We start from the raw sequence: 19745 nt of genomic DNA, 5'->3' as shown, positions 1-19745 counted from the left end.
ATGTTGGTTCTCATGACACACCTCCTGTGGAAGCTGTGATGGCGGCCATGTTGGTTCTCATGACACACCTCCTGTGGAAGCTGTGATGGCGGCCATGTTGGTTCTCATGACACACATCCTATAGCAGCTGTGACAGCGGCCATGTTGGTTCTCATGACACACCTCCTGTAGAAGCTGTGAGGGTGACCATGTTGGTTCTCATGACACACCTCCTGTGGAAGCTGTGATGGCGGCCATGTTGGTTCTCATGACACACCTCCTGTAGAAGCTGTGAGGGTGACCATGTTGGTTCTCATGACACACCTCCTGTGGAAGCTGTGATGGCGGCCATGTTGGTTCTCATGACACACCTCCTGTAGAAGCTGTGATGGCGGCCATGTTGGTTCTCATGATACTCCTCCTGTAGAAGCTGTGATGGCGGCCATGTTGGTTCTCATGATACTCCTCCTGTAGAAGCTGTGATGGTGGCCATGTTGGTTCTCATGACACACCTCCTGTGGAAGCTGTGATGGTGGACATGTTGTTTCTTATGACACACCTCCTGTGGAGGCTGTGATGGCGGCCATGTTGTTTCTTATGACACACCTCCTGTGGAGGCTGTGATGGCGGCCATGTTGGTTCTCATGACCCAGTGGAAGATTCCCACAGCAACCCCTGAGGGGAAAAGTTTTATAAAAGGGCTATAAGATCCATACTGGGAGGTTTACATTCCAGGAGATGTTTTCGTGTTATGTGGTAACACATGATCAGTAGGAGAGGGCGCGCAGCCCTATGGGGCCTGGTCACCATACAGTGTATACGGGAAAGATAAAGCTTTACTGTTCCATTCAGTGCCTGGTTTGGAAAAATAATAATAATAATAAAAAAAATATATATATAAATATATGGATGCAAATGCAACATAACGCAACTGATGAAATATAACATAGTGATATATATACAGCACAATGATATATATGATACATTGATAGATGCGGCACAGTGATATATAGCACAATTATATATATATATATATATAATACATTGATAGATGCGGCACAGTGATATATATATATATATAATACATTGATAGATGCGACACAGTGATATATATATAATACATTGATAGGTACGGGACAATTATATATATAATACATTGATAGGTACGGCACAGTGATATATATATATATAATACATTGATAGGTACGGCACAGTGATATATATATATATAATACATTGATAGATGCGGCACAGTGATATATATATATAATACATTGATAGATGCGGCACAGTGATATATATATATATAATACATTGATAGATGCGGCACAGTGATATATATATATAATACATTGATAGATGCGGCACAGTGATATATATATATAATACATTGATAGATGCGGCACAGTGATATATATATATAATACATTGATAGATGCGGCACAGTGATATATATATATAATACATTGATAGATGCGGCACAGTGATATATATATATAATACATTGATAGATGCGGCACAGTGATATATATATATATATAATACATTGATAGATGCGACACAGTGATATATATATAATACATTGATAGGTACGGCACAGTGATATATATATATAATACATTGATAGATGCGGCACAGTGATATATATATATATATAATACATTGATAGATGCGACACAGTGATATATATATAATACATTGATAGGTACGGGACAATTATATATATAATACATTGATAGGTACGGCACAGTGATATATATATATATAATACATTGATAGATGCGGCACAGTGATATATATATATAATACATTGATAGATGCGGCACAGTGATATATATATATATATAATACATTGATAGGTACGGGACAATTATATATATAATACATTGATAGGTACGGCACAGTGATATATATATATATAATACATTGATAGGTACGGCACAGTGATATATATATATAATACATTGATAGATGCGGCACAGTGATATATATATATAATACATTGATAGATGCGGCACAGTGATATATATATATAATACATTGATAGATGCGGCACAGTGATATATATATATAATACATTGATAGATGCGACACAGTGATATATATATATATATAATACATTGATAGATGCGACACAGTGATATATATATAATACATTGATAGGTACGGGACAATTATATATATAATACATTGATAGGTACGGCACAGTGATATATATATATATAATACATTGATAGGTACGGCACAGTGATATATATATATAATACATTGATAGATGCGGCACAGTGATATATATATATATAATACATTGATAGATGCGGCACAGTGATATATATATATAATACATTGATAGATGCGGCACAGTGATATATATATATATAATACATTGATAGATATGACACAGTGATAGATACAGCACAATGGTATATGGCACAGTGTATATATATATATATGTGGCCTGTGTATCTCACATGATATTACACATGATAGGCTTAGATACAACAATGTGGCAGATAGTATTTAATGGGATAGTCTTAGATACAACAATGCAGCAGACAGCATTGCACATGATAGGCTTAGATACATCAATGCAGCAGACAGTATCGCACACGATAGGCTTAGATACATCAATGCAGCAGACAGTATCGCACATGATAGGCTTAGATATATCAGTGCAGCAGACAGTATCGCACATGATGGGCCTAGGTGCAGAAAGTCTGTATTACTCATGATAGAATTAGAGACACCTTTTCAGCAGGCGGTATCACATATGATAGGATTAGATACACCAGATCAGCAGACAGTATCACATTATAGCATTAAAAACACCAGCTCAGCAGACAGTGTCACATGGTAGGCTTAGATACACCAGCTCAGTAGACAGTATCACATGATAGGCTTAGATACACCAGCTCAGTAGACAGTATCACATGATAGGCTTAGATACACCAGCTCAGTAGACAGCATCACATGATAGGCTTAGATACACCAGCTCAGTAGACAGTATCACATGATAGGCTTAGATACACCAGCTCAGTAGACAGTATCACATGATAGGCTTAGATACACCAGCTCAGTAGACAGTATTACATATGATAGGCTTAGATACACCAGCTCAGTAGACAGTATCACATGATAGGCTTAGATACGCCAGCTCAGTAGACAGTATCACATGATAGGCTTAGATACACCAGCTCAGTAGACAGTATCACATGATAGGCTTAGATACACCAGCTCAGTAGACAGTATCACATGATAGGCTTAGATACACCAGCTCAGTGGACGGCATCAGTAGTATATTATTATTGTTGTAATTTTTATATTATTATTATCATCATCATTATTATTTTTTCATTACATATAGCTTTACAAACTATAACAAGTCCTCGCCGCGGTCCTATCCGCTGGGTGGTAATGGCTCCGGTCCGTGACGCGTGTTGTTGTTGTTTACGTGCAGCCATGACGGAGTTAAGCAGGCGGCGCGGTATCCGATCCCACATTGAGTTAGGGAGCTGGCGGCCGCTGCGATGATTCCTTTTCGCTCCAGGCCGTTTGTTTAAAGTAAATATTCGATTGATTTCTATTACCTATTTCTCTAGGCGGCAAGTGGAGATTTTGTTTCATTGCCGGCTCGGCGGTTGCGGCGGGGAGGATGCCGGCAGGATCGTGCGCTCCGCTTCTCGCTCTCTCTCATTTTTTCCCCCCTGATTTCCTAATTGTAGATAGTTAACTGTAATGTGTGCGGTGGGACCCCGACAGCGACTACCCGGAGTACCGCCTGTACGTGAGAAAGGTTCATCGTATAAAGCAGTGCGTCCCAACCAGAGTGCCTCCAGCTGTTGCCAAACTACAACTCCCAACATGCCCGGACAGCCAACGGCTGTCCGGGCATGCTGGGAGTTGTAGTTTGGCAACAGCTGGAGGCACACTGGTTGGCAAACACTCCTGTGTCTATACAGCTGTAATGTAGCAACACAAACCATTAACAGTTCCTTAAAGGGGTACTCCGGTGGAAAACTTTTTTTTTTTTCTAAATCAACTGGTGCCAGAAAGTTAAACAGATTTGTAAATTACTTCTATTAAAAAATCTTAATCCTTCCAGTACCTATTAGCTGCTGAATGCTACAGAGGAAATTATTTTCTTTTTGGAACACAGAGCTCTCTGCTGACATCACGACCACAGTGCTCTCTGCTGACATCTCTGTCCATTTTAGGAACTGTCCCGAGCAGCATATGTTTGCTATGGGGATTTTCTCTTACTCTGGACAGTTCCTAAAATGGACAGAGATGTCAGCAGAGAGCACTGTGGTCATGATGTCAGCAGAGAGCTCTGTGTTCCAAAAAGAAAATAATTTCCTCTGTAGTATTCAGTAGCTAATAAATACTGGAAGGATTAAGATTTTTTAATAGAAGTAATTTACAAATCTGTTTAACTTTCTGGCACCAGTTGATAAAAAAAAAAAAAGTTTTCCCCCGGAGTACCCCTTAAGGACGCAGGACGTAAATGTACGTCCTGGTGAGGTGGTACTTAACGCACCAGGACGTACATTTACGTCCTAAGCATAACCGCGGGCATCAGAGCGATGCCCGTGTCATGCGCGGCTGATCCCGGCTGCTGATCGCAGCCAGGGATCCGCCGGCAATGGCCGACGCCCGCGATCTCGCGGGCGTCCGCCATTAACCCCTCAGGTGCCGGGATCAATACAGATCCCGGCATCTGCGGCAGTTCGCCATTTAAATGAACGATCGGATCGCCCGCAGCGCTGCTGCGGGGATCCGATCATTCATAACGCCGCACGGAGGTCTCCTCACCTTCCTCCGTGCGGCTCCCGGCGTCTCCTGCTCTGGTCTGTGATCGAGCAGACCAGAGCAGGAGATGACCGATAATACTGATCTGTTCTATGTCCTATACATAGAACAGATCAGTATTAGCAATCATGGTATTGCTATGAATAGTCCCCTATGGGGACTATTCAAGTGTAAAAAAAAAATGTAAAAAAATGTAAAAGTAAAAAAAAAGTGAAAAATACCCTCCCCCAATAAAAAAGTAAAACGTCCGTTTTTTCCTATTTTACCCCCAAAAAGCGTAAAAAACATTTTTTATAGACATATTTGGTATCGCCGCGTGCGTAAATGTCCGAACTATTAAAATAAAATGTAAATGATCCCGTAGGGTGAACGGCGTGAACGAAAAAAAAATAAAAAAAGTCCAAAATTCCTACTTTTTTAATACATTTTATTAAAAAAAAAATTATAAAAATATGTATTAAAAGTTTTTTATATGCAAATGTGGTATCAAAAAAAAGTACAGATCATGGCGCAAAAAATGAGCCCCCATACCGCCACTTATACGGAAAAATAAAAAAGTTAGAGGTCATCAAAATAAAGGGATTATAAACGTACTAATTTGGTTAAAAAGTTTGTGATTTTTTTTAAGCGCAACAATAATATGAAAGTATATAATAATGGGTATCATTTTAATCGTATTGACCCTCAGAATAAAGAACACATGTCATTTTTACCATAAATTGTACGGCGTGAAAACAAAACCTTCCAAAATTAGCAAAATTGCGTTTTTCGTTTTAATTTCCCCACAAAGTGTTTTTTGGTTGTGCCATACATTTTATGATATAATGAGTGATGTCATTACAAAGGACAACTGGTCGCGCAAAAAACAAGCCCTCATACTAGTCTGTGGATGAAAATATAAAAGAGTTATGATTTTTAGAAGGCGAGGAGGAAAAAATGAAAACGTAAAAATTAAATTGTCTGAGTCCTTAAGGCCAAAATGGGCTGAGTCCTTAAGGGGTTAAGAGTGCGTTCACACGCTCTTTGTTTTTGTGGGTTTTCCGCTGCGTATTTGAAAGGGGTGGGCTCTTCTCGGCTGTCCATAGCAGATTTTCTGCAGCGTATATTCTACGCTATATACGCTGCGGAAAATCCGATGCAGTCCCTACTGACTTCAATGGGGCTTGCGGCGGATTTTCCGCAGCGTAAATTCCTCCGTGGAAAATCTGCTGCGGATAGCCGAGAAGAGCCCGCCCCAATCAAATACGCAGCGGAAAACTCGCAAAAACAAAGAGTGTGTGAACGCACCCTTAAAATACTCTAAAAACACGGTGTCTATGGATTTTTTTCTATATGTATAATAATGTTATGTATCCTAATAATAGCCTCAGACATTACCCAGATTAAACTGATGTATACAGTCCAAAAAAGTACCATATGGCGGCCATGGAATTTTCCATGGAATAGTGTCATATAGGCCCAGATTTATCAAACTATGTGAGGGGAAAACATAGAGGGGGAGATTTATTAAAAATCTGTCCAGAGGAAAAGTTGCTGAGTTCCCCATAGCAACCAATCAGATCGCTGCTTTCATTTTTAACAAGGCCTCTGCAAAATGAAAGCAGCACTCTGATTGGTTGCTATGGGCAACTTTTCCTCTGGACAGGTTTTGATAAATCTCCACCAGAGAGATTTCCCTACAGCAACCAATCACAGCTCAGCTAACAAGCTGTGGTAAAGTGAAAGCTGAGCTGTGATTGGCTGCTGTGGGAAAATCGCTATTTTTTTCTCTCACACAAGTTTGATAAATCTGGGTCATAGGGGGAGATTCATCAAAGCCTGTGCTGAGGAAAAGTTAAAGGGGTACTCCACTGGAAAACATTTTTATTTAAATCAACTGGTGCCAGAAAGTTAAACAGATTGTAAATTACTTCTATAAAAAAAAAAACGTAACCCTTCCATTACTTATCAGCTGCTGTATGTTCCTTTTTGAATTTACTTTCTGTCTAACCACAGTGCTCTCTGCTGACACCTCTGTCCATTTTAGGAACTGTGCAAAGTAGGAGCAAATCCCCATAGAATACCTCTCCTGCTCCGGACAGTTCCTAAAATGGACAGAGGTGTCAGCAGAGAGCGCTGTGGCCAGACAGAAAGGATATTCAAAAAGAAAAGAACATACAGCAGCTAATAAGTACTCGAAGGGTTAAGATTTTTTAATAGAAGTAATTTACAAATCTATTTAACTTTCTGGCACCAGTTGATTAAAATAAAATGTTTTCCAGGGGAGTACCCCTTTAACCAGTTGCCCATAGCGACCAATCAGATCACTACTTTCATTTTTCAGAGGCCTTTTCAAAAATGAAAGTAGCGATCTGATTGGTTGCTATGGACAACTGGGCGACTTTTCCTCTGCACAAGTTTTGATGAATCTCCTATAGTGTCCATAGAAGAAGTGGATAGAAGCGAGGATTCCCCAGCCGGTGTTTCTATCTTCTAAAACAAAAACGGTTTGTGGTCGTATCGCTTCACCGATATATAGATGAACGGTACAAAGGTTTATTTGTCATTTTTTATAAACCTTTTGCGTTTTGAGGGCTCCCCCTCCTTCATCAGGTCCAACCTGTATGAAAGCCTATTGCATGTGATATTTGTTTGACTAAAGTGGTGTATCTAAACTTCTCATGTGTAATAGTGTCTTAAGCGGTGGTGTATCTAAATTTATCATGTGTGATACCACCTGATGAAAACGTGTCTCTAATCCTATCATGAGTAATACAGACTTGCTACACCTAGGCCCATCATGTGCGATACTGTCTGCTGCATTTATGTATCTAAGCCTATCATGTGCGATACTATCTGCTGCATTGGTGTATCTAAGCTTATCATGTGCAATACTGTGTGCTGCATTGATGTATCTAAGCCTTTCATGTGTGATACTGTCTGCTGCATTGGTGTATCTAAGCCTATCATGTGCGATATTGTCTGCTGCATTGATGTATCTAAGCTTATCATGTTCGGTACTATCTGCTGCATTGGTGTATCTAAACCTATTGCGTGTGATACTGTCGGCTGCATTGATGTATCTAAGCCTATCATGTGCTATACTGCCTCCTGCAATGATGTATCTAAGCCTATCATGTGCTATACTGTCCGCTGCATTGATGTATCTAAGCCTATCATGGTGCGGGACTATCTGCTGCATTGGTGTATCTAAGCTTATTGTGTGTGATACTGTCTGCTGAAGTGGTGTAATTAATCCTATCACATGAAATACTGTCTTAAGAGTTGGTGTATCTAAGTTTATCATGTATGATACTGTCTGCTAAGCTGTTGTATCTAATCCTATCATGTGCAATGCTGTCTGCTGCATTGTTGTATACATTGTTGTATCTAAGCCTATCATGTGAGATACACAGGCCATATATATATATATATATATATATATATATATTCCAATAAAAAGCAGCACATCCAGACCAGGTTGTATGTAGATGGATACCAGCACAATAAAGCCTCGGTGCCCCGGTTCCTTGATATAAAGTAGATAAAGGCAGCACTCCAGATATTAGTGGAACAAATCTTGTGGTTTATTCTATGATGCAATAGACAACGTTTCGGCGGCCTCTCACCGCCAAATGGTGGTGAGAGACCGCCGAAACGTTGTCTATTGCATAATAGAATAAACCACAAGATTTGTTCCACTAATATCTGGAGTGCTGCCTTTATCTACTTTATATATATATATATATATATATATATATATATATATACACATACATACACAGCACAATGGTATATGGCACAGTATATATATATATATATATATATATATATATACACACAGCACAATGGTATATGGCACAATATATATATATATACTGTGCCATATACCATTGTGCTGTGTATATATATATATATATATATATATATATACCGTGCCATATACCATTGTGCTGTGTATATATATATATATATATACATACTGTGCCATATACCATTGTGCTGTGTGTATATATATATATATATATATATATATATATATACTGTGCCATATACCATTGTGCTGTGTGTATATATATATATATATATATATTTATATATATATATATATATACTGTGCCATATACCATTGTGCTGTGTATATATATATATATATATATATATATATATACTGTGCCATATACCATTGTGCTGTGTGTATATACCGTGTATATATATATATATATATATATATATATATATATATATATACTGTGCCATATACCATTGTGCTGTGTGTATATATATATATATATATATATATATATATATATACTGTGCCATATACGATTGTGCTGTGTGTGTGTTTGTGCTGTGTGTGTATATATATATATATATATATATATATATATACTGTGCCATATACCATTGTGCTGTGTATATATATATATATATATATACTGTGCCATATACCATTGTGCTGTGTATATATATATATATATATATATATATATATACTGTGCCATATACCATTGTGCTGTGTATATATATATATATATATACTGTGCCATATACCATTGTGCTGTATATATGACAGTACCCCTTTTCGCACTGGTTGGTGCCCTCGCCCGTCCTATGATGTACGTATTTCTTTGGTTTCATCCCGGCCTGGACAGACACAAGGCAGCAGCTCCGGCTTTTTCTCGTATGCCATTTTTTTTGGGCACAAGTTGTGTAAACATTTTCCGCGGCATTATGATTGCCTAACTTTGTCAAAATGCAAAAAAATAAAAAGATATATCTTGGCGCTGACGCAATCTGGAAGCGGGCGCGGTATAACTGGCACCAATTCTGAGCCCCATATTTCTTACCATATTTGTTTTAGTTGTGATGGAGGAGCCTTAGGGCCGGCGCTGCGTGTGCGTCCTCCCTTACCCACAGACAGTTCAGTGCATTAATATCACAGGCTTCATCATTAATCCGCTCTCTTACCCCCGGGCCGCACATTGAGGATCCAAGAACAGCAAAATGAAATATGGCCGAAGATTAACATATTTCCTGCCCCTGGAATACGGTATTATTAGCATAAGTAAACTATTTGGGAACAGGGACGAGTGCGGAATCATTGGACACCAGCCGGAGAATATGTGCCCGCAGTATTGTTTATCTGTATGATATATTACTGTAGTGAAGGCCGTATACAGATCCTAACACACAGCCCCACAAACGGGTAGGAGGGCGAGAGGGGGATACCCCAAAGCTCAGGCAGAATAGGCAAAGGACTTGTTTCCTTAAAGGGGTACTCTGCCCCTAGAAATCTTATCCCCTATCCAAAGGATAGGGGATTAGATGTCTGATTGCGGGGATCCCACCGCTGGGGACCCCCGCAATCTCCATGCTGCTCCCAGCTTTGGGTGCAGCGCCGGAGGCTCGTGACATCATGGCAGCGCCCCCTCGATGCAAGTCTATGGGAGGGGGCATGACGGTCATCAATAGTGCTGTAAAGTACATAAAAGTAATAGTGCTGTACAGTACACAAATAATACTGCCATAGAGTGTTTATAGATATATCATACAGTGTACAGATAATAGTGCTGTAAAGTGCACAAATAATACCGCCATAGCATGTGTATAGCCATATCGTACAGTGTACAGATAATAGTGCTGTAAAGGACACAAACAATACCGCCGTAATGTTTATAACCATATTATATGGTGTACAAGTAATAATGCTGTAGAGTGCACACATAATACCGCCATCGAGTGTAGATAACCATATCATGCAGTGTATGAATAATAGTGTTGTAAAATGCACAAATAATGCCGCCATAGAGTCTTTATAACCATATCATATGGTGTACAAATAATAGTGCTGTATAATAATGCTGTAGAGTGCTGTAATACCGCCATCGAGTGTAGATAACCATATCATACAGTGTATGAATAATAGTGTTGTAAAGTGCACAAATAAGGCCACCATAGAGTCTTTATAACCATATCATACAGTGTACAAATAATAGTGCTGTAAAGTGTACAAATAATACCACCATAGCACGTTTATAGCCATATCGTACAGCGTACAGATAATAGTGCTGTAAAGTACACAAACAATACCGCCATAATGTTTATAACCATATCATACGATGTACAAATAATAGTACTACATCCATGCGCATATGGAGAACAAAGGATATATTCAGTAATGGCAAATTGTTGTGCACAAAAAATGATGCCATAGAATACTGTTTATAACAGTATTATAGAATGTACAAATAGTGCTGTAAAGTACACAAATAATACCGCCATAATGTTTATAATCATATAATACGGTGTACAAGTAATATTGCTGTAAAGTGCACAAATAATACCGCCATAATGTTTATAATCATATAATACAGTGTACAGATAATAGTGCTGTAAAGTACACAAATAATACCGCCATAATGTTTATAATCATATAATACAGTGTACAGATAATAGTGCTGTAAAGTACACAAATAATACCGCCATAATGTTTATAATCATATAATACGGTGTACAAGTAATATTGCTGTAAAGTGCACAAATAATACCGCCATAATGTTTATAATCATATAATACAGTGTACAGATAATAGTGCTGTAAAGTACACAAATAATACCACCATAATGTTTATAATCATATAATACGGTGTACAAGTAATATTGCTGTAAAGTACACAAATAATACCGCCATAATGTTTATAATCATATAATACATTGTACAGATAATAGTGCTGTAAAGTGCACAAATAATACCACCATCGAGTGTATATATAACCATATCATACAGTGCCCCAGGAGCTAGCAATCTATATACTCCTCTTTCTCTCTGTTCCTTGTTGTACCGCCACACTCTGCTGAACCTGCCCTAATGCTCAGTAACTTCCCGCAGGGTCACTGCCTCTATTTCCTGGGAAGTGGAAACCTCCTGTCCCGGCGGCAGCTGGATAATCGAGGTGGAATATTTGATCGTTTGGCAAATGAGGTGCTAAATTTGTTGTGAGATTGGTGTCACTGCCAATAAAGGAGTCGCCCAGGCTCCGGGCCGGGCCTGCTTGATGAGAAATCATTAGGTTATTTCAGGGAGGCAGAGATGTCAGAAGCATCAGAGGAAGAAAGGGGAAAGGTGAGTGACAGGCGGACATGATATGAGGGGTTTAATGCGGAGAGATCAAAGGGACAGGACGCATTGTGCACACACATCACCCGTGTAAACCGCCCCGTTCTGCCTACATTTCCATAATGAATATATATAGAGCGGGATCGGGAGAGTATACATCACCAGGTGCCAGCACAGTCAGGCGGTAGGGCCTACGTGTAACGGTCTTCCTGTTGCAGGTCTCCTCAGCCAAACAGCAGCCTAGAGAGAGGTCACATGACACTTCCCTGCAGCCATGGCAACCTAGAAAAAAAAAGGGGGATGGCAATGGGTGACCTGTGGGTGCAGATGAGCCTTTAGGCCTTTATTATGTAGGGCAGTGTTTCCAACCATTGTGACTCCAGCTGTTGCAAAACTACAACTCCCAGCATGCCTGGACAGCCAAAGGCTGTCCGGGCATGCTGGGAGTTGTAGTTTTACAATAGCTGTAGACACCCTGGTCGGAAAACACTGATCTAATAACTGAACTGACTAAGAATACATAATTATTGCTGTAGTTGAGATCATGCGGTTAGAATATGCTGCCAATCATCACTCATATAGCACAAGCCTGAGGCCCAGTTCACACAGGCGTTATGCGGCTGCATTCTTGCATCCATATTAGTTCTACAAGACCGGGCCCAACTGTGTTTCTGATGGCCCACGATCAGGCAAAATATGGACGCAAAAATGCAACTGTAATACACCACCGATGTGGCTGGAAAATATGTTTGAAGTAGTTGTAGCTAATAAGCATGGGTGGGGCTATGTGAAAGCTACTAAGCATGGGTGGGGCTACATTGTGATTGACACCGCTGCTTTGAAATGACATATATTATTATGCCAATAAGGACGCAAAAATGCAACTGTAATACCCCACCAATGTGGCTGTAAAACATGTTGGAAGAAGTGGTAGCTACTAAGCATAGGCGGGGCTATGTGGGAACAACTAAGCATGGGTGTGGCTACAGTGTGATTGACAGCGCTGTTCTGAAATGACATGTCTTATGATGCCATAGCACTGTGTTGGGAGGCCATAATTAATATAAGAGGGGACTGCTAACAACCCTACCAACAGACAAATATATGTAGAAGAGATAGCTACTATGCATGGGTGGGGTCTACATAGTAACAGAAAAGCATGGGTGGGGCTAAATTGTGATTCACAGGTCTGTTCTGAAATGACAGGTATTATTATACCATAGCAATGTGTTGGGAGATCAGAATAAACATGAGATGGGACTGCTCAACTTACAACCCTACCAGAAGACATATATGTAGAAGAGGGAGCTACTAACCATGGGTGGGGCTACATTGTGATTGACAGTGCTGTTCTGAAATGACATGGATTATTATGTCATAGCACTGTGTTGGGAGGCAATAATTAATATAAGATGGGATTGCTTACAACCCTACCAACAGACAAATATATGTAGAAGAGGGAGCTACTAAGCATGGATGGGGCTATGTGGGAACAACTAAGCATGGGTGGGGCTACAGTGTGATTGACAGCGCTGTTCTGAAATGACATGTCTTATGCCACAGCACTGTATTGGGAATCCATAATTAATATAAGATGGGACTGCTTACAACTCTACTTAAAGACAAATATATGTAGAAGAGGAAGTTACTAAGCATGGGTGGGGGCTACATAGTAACAAGTAAGCATGGGTGGGGCTAAATTGTGATTGACAGCTCTTTTCTGAAATGACAGGCATTATTGTACCATAGCACTCTGTTGGGACATCAATCAGAATAAACATGAGATTGGACTGCTCAATTTAAAACCTTATCAAAAGACTAATGTAGCTAAGCATGGGTGGGGCTATATGGGAACAAGTAAGCATGGGTGGAGCTACATTATGACTGACAGCAAACATAAAATAGTTGCTTCTCATTGCATATACGTAGCTGAGGGAGCTGTGAGGGTATGTTCACACAGAGTGGCCAATTGAGTAGGGTTTAAGATTTTTTGGCAATAAAAAATTTGTGTCTAAATTGTTGGGATTTGGGTGCAGATTTTCTGCAGCTTTTTAGCAAAATTCACCGCATAGAATTCTTTTTATTTCAGCTTTTAATTTCACGATTGAAGCCAATGGGGAAAATCTGCATAGTTTCCAAGACCAACATTGAAATTCTGTGGATTTATAATCCGCACCGCACGTCAAGTTCTCTTCAGATATAGTGCGGATTATTTCGGGAGTGTATGGTTGCCATTTTTTTTATTTTATCATCTTTATGCAAACTATCTATACACCACATGTGATCGCAACCTGTAAAAATGATATGAAGCCGATGTCGGAGAACCTCCCCAGTCATTTCTAATACTTTAGCGTTACTGATATTCGCTGCACCATATCCTTCTCCTTCACAGTTCACATCTGAATATTTGTTTTTTGAGATAATTTTGGCTTTTTCTTATTGGCGCTGTGACTTCTGTCCTTCTTGGCCGGCACTTTATCTACGGCAGCTTTGTGCATCAGGTAGAGAAGCAAGCGGAGTCTGGGCAGACGTGCAGCCAATTGATTATTGTGCACGGTGAGGCGGCTCTATTATTTATGCTAATCTTATTTATTTTAACACTATTGTGGCAGGATCCTTCAGGCGCTGTAAGTTAATTTCCTTTTCTCCCGTATTCATTTAAAATAATAAGTGTTTCAAACAATTCAGGGGGATTGGAAAATGAGGGTTTTATCTTGCGTGTTCTCTGCTTGGAATGAGATGCACGGAGAGGCTCCTACTTGGACTGGGTCATACCATGTAACCCAGGGTAGGACTCAAGAAGGAAAAGGGACCTGGTTCTCAGGTGGAGTCCATCCGCTCACAATCATTATACTTATACTGTATGGGGGCCTCCTGCTATAAGGGGGATGTAGGGCTGCCTACGACTATCTTATAGTAGTAGGTACCCATACTTCCCCCATATAACAGTAGGCCCCCATACTGCCCCCATATTGCATCAAGTCCCCAATAGTAGGCGCACATCCTATACTGTCCCCATATTGCAGTAGACCCCCATACTGTCCCGATATAGTAGTTAGGCCCCCAAATAGCAGTAGGCCCCAGTACAGTAATAGGCCACCATATAGCAGTAGGCCCCCCAATATTGCATTAGGCCACCAGTAGTAGTCATACATATTGCCCCCATAAAGCAGTAGGCCCCTATACTGCCCTCATATTGCATCTTGCATCAGACCCCCAGTAGTTGGCACACATACTGCCCCCATATAGCAGTAGACTCCCATACAGTAATAGGCCCCCATATAGCAGTAGACTCCCATACAGTAATAGGCCCCCATATAGCAGTAGCCCCCCCCCCCCCTTACTGCCCCCATATCATATTGCATCAGGCTCCCAGTAGTAGTAACACATAAATTGCCCCCATATAGCAGTAGTCCAACCATACTGTTTGCTTATAGTACTTAGGCCCCCATATAGCAGTAGTCCCCCCATACTGTTCGCTTAAAGTACTTAGGCCCCCATATAGCAGTAGTCCCCAGTACAGAAATAGCCCTCCATATAGCAGTAGGCCCCCATACTGCCCCCATATTGCTTTAGGCTCCCAGTAATAGGCACACATACTGCCCACATATAGTAGTAGGCCCCAACACTGTCCCCTTATAGTACTTAAGGCCCAGTACAGTAATAGACCTCCATATATCAGTGAGCCCCTATACTGCCCCCATATTGCATCAGGTCCCCAGTAGTAACACACATACTGTCCCCATATAGCAGTAGGCCCAGATACTGTCCCCTTACAGTACTTGGCCCTCCAAATAGCAGTAGACGCCAGCACAGTAATAGGCCTCCATATAGCAGTAGTCCCCCATACTGCCCCTATATTGCTTTAAGCTCCCAGTAACAGGCACACATACTTCCCCCATAAAGCAGTAGGCCCCTATACTGACCCCATATTTTATCAGGCTCCCAGTAGTAGTTACACACATACTGTCTCCATATAGCAGTAGGCCACCATACGTATATGTGGAATATCAATACCTGATTCCACCATTGTCAAGGGGGATAGGCCATCACCAGAGGTGACAGCTAAAGGCCGTACAAATAAGATGGCGGTCAGTTGTCTTGCAACCGCTGGAGATGCAGCAGTGTGAGCAGAAGATGCAGCAGTGTGCCTCCAACGGTTGCAAAACTACATCCCCCAGCATGCCCAGACAGCCGAAGGCTGTCTGGGCATGCTGGGAGATGTAGTTTTGCAACTGCTGGAGGCACCCTGGTTGGGAAACATTGTTCAAAGATCATTAGTGACATCCCCGCCAACCAGCACTAGTATGGGCGATGAGGGGGTTAACCCGATAAGAGGGATCCTGTGCGACATTGTTCCTGGTGAATGGGTAATAGAAGACTTTGATTATTTCCTCTCCTTATCCTGCAGTCAGAAGCCAATTACCATATAGCGGGCGGCGGATCTGGGGCCTGTCGCTTTATCTACCTATCAGTCTGACTTGAGAGCCGCGCCGAAGTCACACTGACATTTCAAAAGGGATTGGAAAGGTTCTTAAAGCTTTTACAGCGTGGAAGAGAAAAAAAAATGGTGGAAATCACGCAGTATAGGATGATGCCCTAACAATGGCGCCGTGGCACAGGTGCACTTCGCAATCCACCGCTTATTCAATACATTCATTATCCAATAAGCGCAGATGGCGGCGCGGCTCATAATGTGTGGATCAGATGTCGTATTACTTATATAGGTAACACAGCTCATAATGATATCACGCCGCGGTCATGTGACATTGCAATGATAATTAGCGCTTATTCCGGTAACTACATGTTCCTGGCATTAGGATGGCACATAGGTTTCATAGTCTATTTAACCTAGTAGATGCTTCTCGTAGTGTTCATTATCGTCCCCCCCCCGCTGAGTAATACATGTTATACCAGGAGAGTGGGCGCAGGGATGTGACAAGTACACGGAGCCTCCTGTGGCGCTAGAAGGTGAATGTCAATTTATTCTACAACCCATTTAGCCTTTGCCCCTACTAGCTAAATAAGATCGCTTTTATACAAAAGTTTCAAAAATGCCTCCAAAAATACAGTATTCATACAACACATAAATATGACTACCATAATACTGCCCCCTATGTACAAGAATATAACTACTATAATACTGCCTCCTATATACAAGAATATAACTACTATAATACTGCCTCCTATATACAAGAATATAACTACTATAATACTGCTCCTATATACAAGAATATAACTACAATAATACTGCCTCCTATATACAAGAATATAACTACTATAATACTGCCCCTATATACAAGGATATAACTACTATAATACTGCCTCCTATATACAAGAATATAACTACTATAATACTGCCTCCTATATACAAGAATATAACTACTATAATACTGCCTCCTATATACAAGAATATAACTACTATAATACTGCTCCTATATACAAGAATATAACTACTATAATACTGCTCCTATATACAAGAATATAACTACTATAATACTGCTCCTATATACAAGAATATAACTACTATAACACTGCTCCTATATACAAGAATATAACTACTATAATACTGCCTCCTATATACAAGAATATAACTACTATAATACTGCTCCTATATACAAGAATATAACTACTATAATACTGCCCCTATATACAAGAATATAACTACTATAATACTGCTCCTATATACAAGAATATAACTACTATAATAATGCCTCCTATATACAAGAATATAACTACTATAATACTGCTTCTATATACAAGAATATAACTACTATAATACTGCTCCTATATACAAGAATATAACTACTATAATACTGCTCCTATATACAAGAATATAACTACTATAATACTGCTCCTATATACAAGAATATAACTACTATAATACTGCTCCTATGTACAAGAATATAACTACTATAATACTGCTCCTATATACAAGAATATAGCTACTATAATACTGCTCCTATATACAAGAATATAACTACTATAATACTGCCCCTATATACAAGAATATAACTACTATAATACTGCTCCTATATACAAGAATATAACTACTATAATACTGCCCCTATATACAAGAATATAACTACTATAATACTGCTCCTATATACAAGAATATAACTACTATAATACTGCCCCTATATACAGGAATATAACTACTATAATACTGCTCCTATATACAAGAATATAACTACTATAATACTGCTCCTATATACAGGAATATAACTACTATAATACTGCTCCTATATACAAGAATATAACTACTATAATACTGCTCCTATATACAAGAATATAACTACTATAATACTGCCCCCTATATACAAGAATATAACTACTATAATACTACTCCTATATACAAGAATATAACTACTATAATACTACCTCCTATATACAAGAATATAACTACTATAATACTGCTCCTATATACAAGAATATAACTACTATAATACTGCTCCTATATACAAGAATATAACTACTATAATACTACCTCCTATATACAAGAATATAACTACTATAATACTGCTCCTATATACAAGAATATAACTACTATAATACTGCCTCCTATATACAAGAATATAACTACTATAATACTGCCTCATATATACAAGAATATAACTACTATAATACTGCTCATATATACAAGAATATAACTACTATAATACTGCCCCCTATATACAAGAATATAACTACTATAATACTGCTCCTATATACAAGAATATAACTACTATAATACTGCTCCTATATACAAGAATATAACTACTATAATACTGCTCCTATATACAAGAATATAACTACTATAATACTGTCTATAGGCATGCATTCTATGGATATGTGTATTATATAGATGTGTATTCTATAGAAACGCGCCGTACTGTAAACCACATACCACACACTTAAAACATTACCATCCGTAATGAATCCTGCAGTGCTGCGTCCCCATGGTGGGCAGACAGCGGGGGCAGTAATAGGCCGGGGTGATCACCTTTCTTGATTGTTAACTGCAAAAAAATGATTTTAATGCTTTAACCTTGTGCTCGGAGTGTGGAAGAGCTGAAGCACTCAGATGTAGATGTTACATGCGGAGAGCCAAAGGTCCTGGCGCCTCCATCTCTAAGTGTATTCGCTGCTTTACCCGATGAGCGCGGGGTGGCGGCGGGTCAGGGTGGGACCACTCTTCTGCATGGTAGACTCGCACTCCTAAATACCACAATTGATTTCCTCCGCCATCGGCTTCCTCCGTTATCTTCCTCAGAGAAGCAGGCGGGTTGTTTTTTTTTCTTTCTATTTCAATAGGTCACGGAACAAAGAAGAACATAGCACCGAGCGCAGCGGAGGCTCCGACATGAGACTTCAAAGACAACCGGGGGAACAGGCGTATAATAGTCTAGCATTTAATACCGCCATCCTGGGAAGATGTTGTGACATTAACATTTATATAAATCCTCCAAATAAACCAGCGATTACATCAAAGGCCATATCCACCTGAAACGAGAAAAAATCCCCCAGAAAATACCTTGAGTCGTCCTCTTCTGATAGGGTGCTCAGCTGTGTCTACATTTGGGAGAACTACCTGAGAACTGCATGGGTCCCAAATTGGGCAGGACAGGCCCACTGTCCCGCTTATACTTACCTCTGTCCCAACAGTACAGCCGCCATTATAGTTTCATATGCAGTTGTATACAGTGTAGGGGAACTGCATGCGCCCCACCTGTCCCGATTTGGTTGGTCGAACCGATTTTGGGACTCTCTCCCACTGTCCTGCTTATACCTACCTCTGTCCCAACAGTACGGCCGCCATGACAGTTTCATATACAGTTGTCACCAGTGTACAATAGCGTGGAAGAACTGCTTGAGAACTG

At 39.8% G+C, this 19745-nt stretch overlaps 1 protein-coding gene across 3 annotated transcripts in view; it reads left to right on the top strand.

The window, feature by feature from the left end:
• Window positions 1-19745, top strand: part of KIRREL1 (kirre like nephrin family adhesion molecule 1) — a 330948-nt gene that overhangs the window by 171741 nt on the left and 139462 nt on the right. The window contains exon 1 of one of the 3 annotated variants that reach the window (XM_056545966.1): window positions 9744-9820. The exons of the other annotated variants lie outside the window; for them this stretch is intronic. Coding sequence (XP_056401941.1) covers window positions 9775-9820 — 46 coding nt within the window. The 5' untranslated portion in view covers window positions 9744-9774. Of the gene's footprint in view, window positions 1-9743; window positions 9821-19745 lie in introns of those variants that run through there. 3 annotated transcript variants of the gene reach the window in all.

This window comes from Hyla sarda, chromosome 11, assembly GCF_029499605.1.
Source record: "Hyla sarda isolate aHylSar1 chromosome 11, aHylSar1.hap1, whole genome shotgun sequence".
NCBI lineage: Eukaryota > Metazoa > Chordata > Amphibia > Anura > Hylidae > Hyla > Hyla sarda.
This window is presented reverse-complemented; position numbering and strand designations above follow the sequence as displayed.